Raw genomic sequence first — 2,729 nt, 5'->3', positions numbered from 1 at the left:
TTTTTCCTTTTTTTTTTTTTTTTTTTTGGCCACGCCAGGTGGCTTACAGATCATAGTTCCCCAACCAGTGATTGAACCCGTGTGCTTGGCAGTGAAAGCAGAGTCCTAACCACTGGACCACCAGGGAATTCCCTGCTTCTGTGTTGTAGATAGGTTCATTTGTGCCATATTTTAGATTCCACATAAAAGTGATATATCGTATTTGTCTTTCTCTTTGTGAACTTCCTTCACTTAGTATGACAGTCTCTAGTTGCATACTCTTTTGTTTTCTCTCTCATTAATTTTGTGCTGTGTTATTTTCTTTGGTCTGCTCTGAAGGAGAGTAATTCAGTTGCTTTTTAACTCTAAAAGTTAAATCTGCACCCTGTCTTCTTTCCTAATACACATTTAAAGCATTCATAACTCTAAGTAATGCTTTAATGACATCCCACAATGATTAACTTTAGGCTGGACAAAAGGCTTAGATGTTTAGGACCATCAGAGAATGCATATTGAACAAGTGAAAACATTTGGTGGTGAGAGGAGAAATTTAAAACGGGGAAGAGCGTTCCCTATTGTTCTAGTGACCTGTTGGGGGTTGATGCTGACTCTCATTTCACTGCTTCTTCCATAGTTTTATAGGCCTTTTGGTTTTTCTTTTGCAACTGTGCTCTGAACTTACTTTTCCTCCAAAGTATTGTCCTTGTGAACTTCCTTGAAGATGGCAGCATGTCTGTGACCGGAATTATGGGACATGCTGTGCAGACTGTTGAAATTGTGAATGAAGGGGACCATAGCGTGAGAGAGAAGCTGATGCATTTGTTCATGTCTGGAGACTGTAAGGCGTACAGCCCTGAGGATCTGGAAAAGAGAAAGAACAGCCTGAAGAAATGGCTGGAGAAGAACCACATCCCCATCACTGAAGAGGGAGATTCACGAAGGACTCTCTGTGTGGCTGGGGTCTTGACTATAGACCCACCATATGGTCCAGAAAATTGCAACAGTTCTAATGAAATTATTTTGTCCCGTGTTCAGGATCTTATTCAAGGACACCTTGCAGCTTCCCAGTGAGAGGCCAGGAACTATGGATGCACTGATTGAAATAAGACTTCATTTTTTGAAAATTCTTTGTTGTTTTTGGTAAAATCAAAGATGGGATTATCAGTGCTAATAAGTGAACTGGGCAAGGATGACAACACAAACAAATAAAATTAACATAGGGACATCAGAATTATAAGAGCCTTTCCTTTTGATGGGGATACACCTCCATTTCTTTCTTTTTTTCGGTACGTGGGCCTCTCACTGTTGTGGCTTCTCCCATTGCGGAGCACAGGCTCCGGACGCGCAGGCTCAGTGGTCATGGCTCACAGGCCCAGCTGCTCCACGGCATGTGGGATCTTCCCGGACCGGGGCACGAACCCGTGTCCCCTGCATCGGCAGGCGGACTCTTAACCACTGCGCCACCAGGGAAGCCCACACCTCCATTTCTGTTAGGCAAGAAATGTACGTGAAAAAGATGCAACGTGTTAGATTCAATATAAAATGCTAAGGTAAAATCACAGTCTTGTTACATCCCTTGCACTAACTAGATGTGTCTGTTTTAAAACGTTTATTTAAAAAAAATTTTTGGTGTAATGATGTAATAGCTTTTGAATCAGAATATATGCTTTTTTTGGTTGAAACTTGAACGTTTTGGTAAAATCTTAACACATAAACCTTATAAACTCTCAAAGCCTTAAAAAGTGAGCACTGGCTGATATCTCTGAGGAAAAAGGTAAGTGTGACAGGTATTCTGCTGCTGAGCTCAACCCAGTTCTTTTGCCTGATGGGTTCAGCCCAGGCTTCTGGGTCATGGTGCTTTCTTCCTACAGTCTCTACTCCCCTTGTCAGGCTTCACTGAGGGGAGACAGTGCAGGAAGTACACTTCACTACATCTGATTCTACCCCTTGGAAGCCAGTCAGGGAGGTTTCTGGCCTACAAAAGCACCTCAGATTGTTACTTTGGGGGTTGTATAGTCAGGCCACTCAAGATGGCTGTTCTCTTGCTCTTGGCGTGACCAGTCCCTGCTGCGCCTACACCCTACTCACGTGAATGTGCTTGCCCCCTGCCCCAGCCAGTGATTGTTCTAGTCCTTAGACCAGAACAGCTCCACCTGCTAGTTTATTAAAGGGAAACACCTGCCCCCATGATGATAGTTAACTTGATGGGCTGTAAGGGTTGGGTCTCAGCTGCTGGTTTCCCCGGTAACTGATGAGCCACCCTGACGTCAGTTCCCCCTGTAAAAGGTAGCTTCCTGCTCGCCCCCATCCTGGTAGTGAAGGCTGCTGCGTCTCGCTTGCCGCGTGCCCCGCACGGTGGAGGTGTTTCTCTAGGACCTTGCTTCTGACGTGTAAGATGCCCTGTCCAATAAGCTGGCACTGTCACTGGGCTCTTTCTTTGGCCTCGAGGCTGGTCATCCGCAAGGCTTGCAGACCTGCGAGGTGCAGCCCAGCAATTCACAAGCCAGCCAGGAGGCCTAGGGAACTCCCGTGAGTGCCAAGATGTAGCGAAGGAAGGACGGGGACGGAAAGTTGCGGGAGGCAGTGGGGAGTCGGGGGGAGATCCCAAGGTGGCCGCCCAGTAACATGTGGAGCCCTGTGGTAGCTGACTACCATGAAAGGTGTTTTTTCCTATTCCATTGTATTGATGATATCCTGTTAAACTCAGTCTCTTTTTTGTTTTTTTTGTGTTTTTTTTTTGCGGTACGCGG

At 45.7% G+C, this 2,729-nt stretch overlaps 1 protein-coding gene across 1 annotated transcript in view; it reads left to right on the top strand.

Moving 5' to 3' along the window:
• GEMIN6 (gem nuclear organelle associated protein 6) overlaps positions 1-1,096 on the top strand; it is a 5,447-nt gene extending 4,351 nt beyond the window's left edge. The window contains exon 3 of the mRNA XM_007445771.1: positions 675-1,096. Coding sequence (XP_007445833.1) covers positions 675-1,050 — 376 coding nt within the window. The 3' untranslated portion in view covers positions 1,051-1,096. The remainder of the gene's footprint in view (positions 1-674) is intronic.
• The last annotated feature ends 1,633 nt before the right edge of the window (positions 1,097-2,729 follow it).

Source organism: Lipotes vexillifer, unplaced genomic scaffold (genome assembly GCF_000442215.2).
Source record: "Lipotes vexillifer unplaced genomic scaffold, Lipotes_vexillifer_v1.1 scaffold278, whole genome shotgun sequence".
NCBI classification, from domain to species: Eukaryota; Metazoa; Chordata; class Mammalia; order Artiodactyla; family Lipotidae; genus Lipotes; species Lipotes vexillifer.
This window is presented reverse-complemented; position numbering and strand designations above follow the sequence as displayed.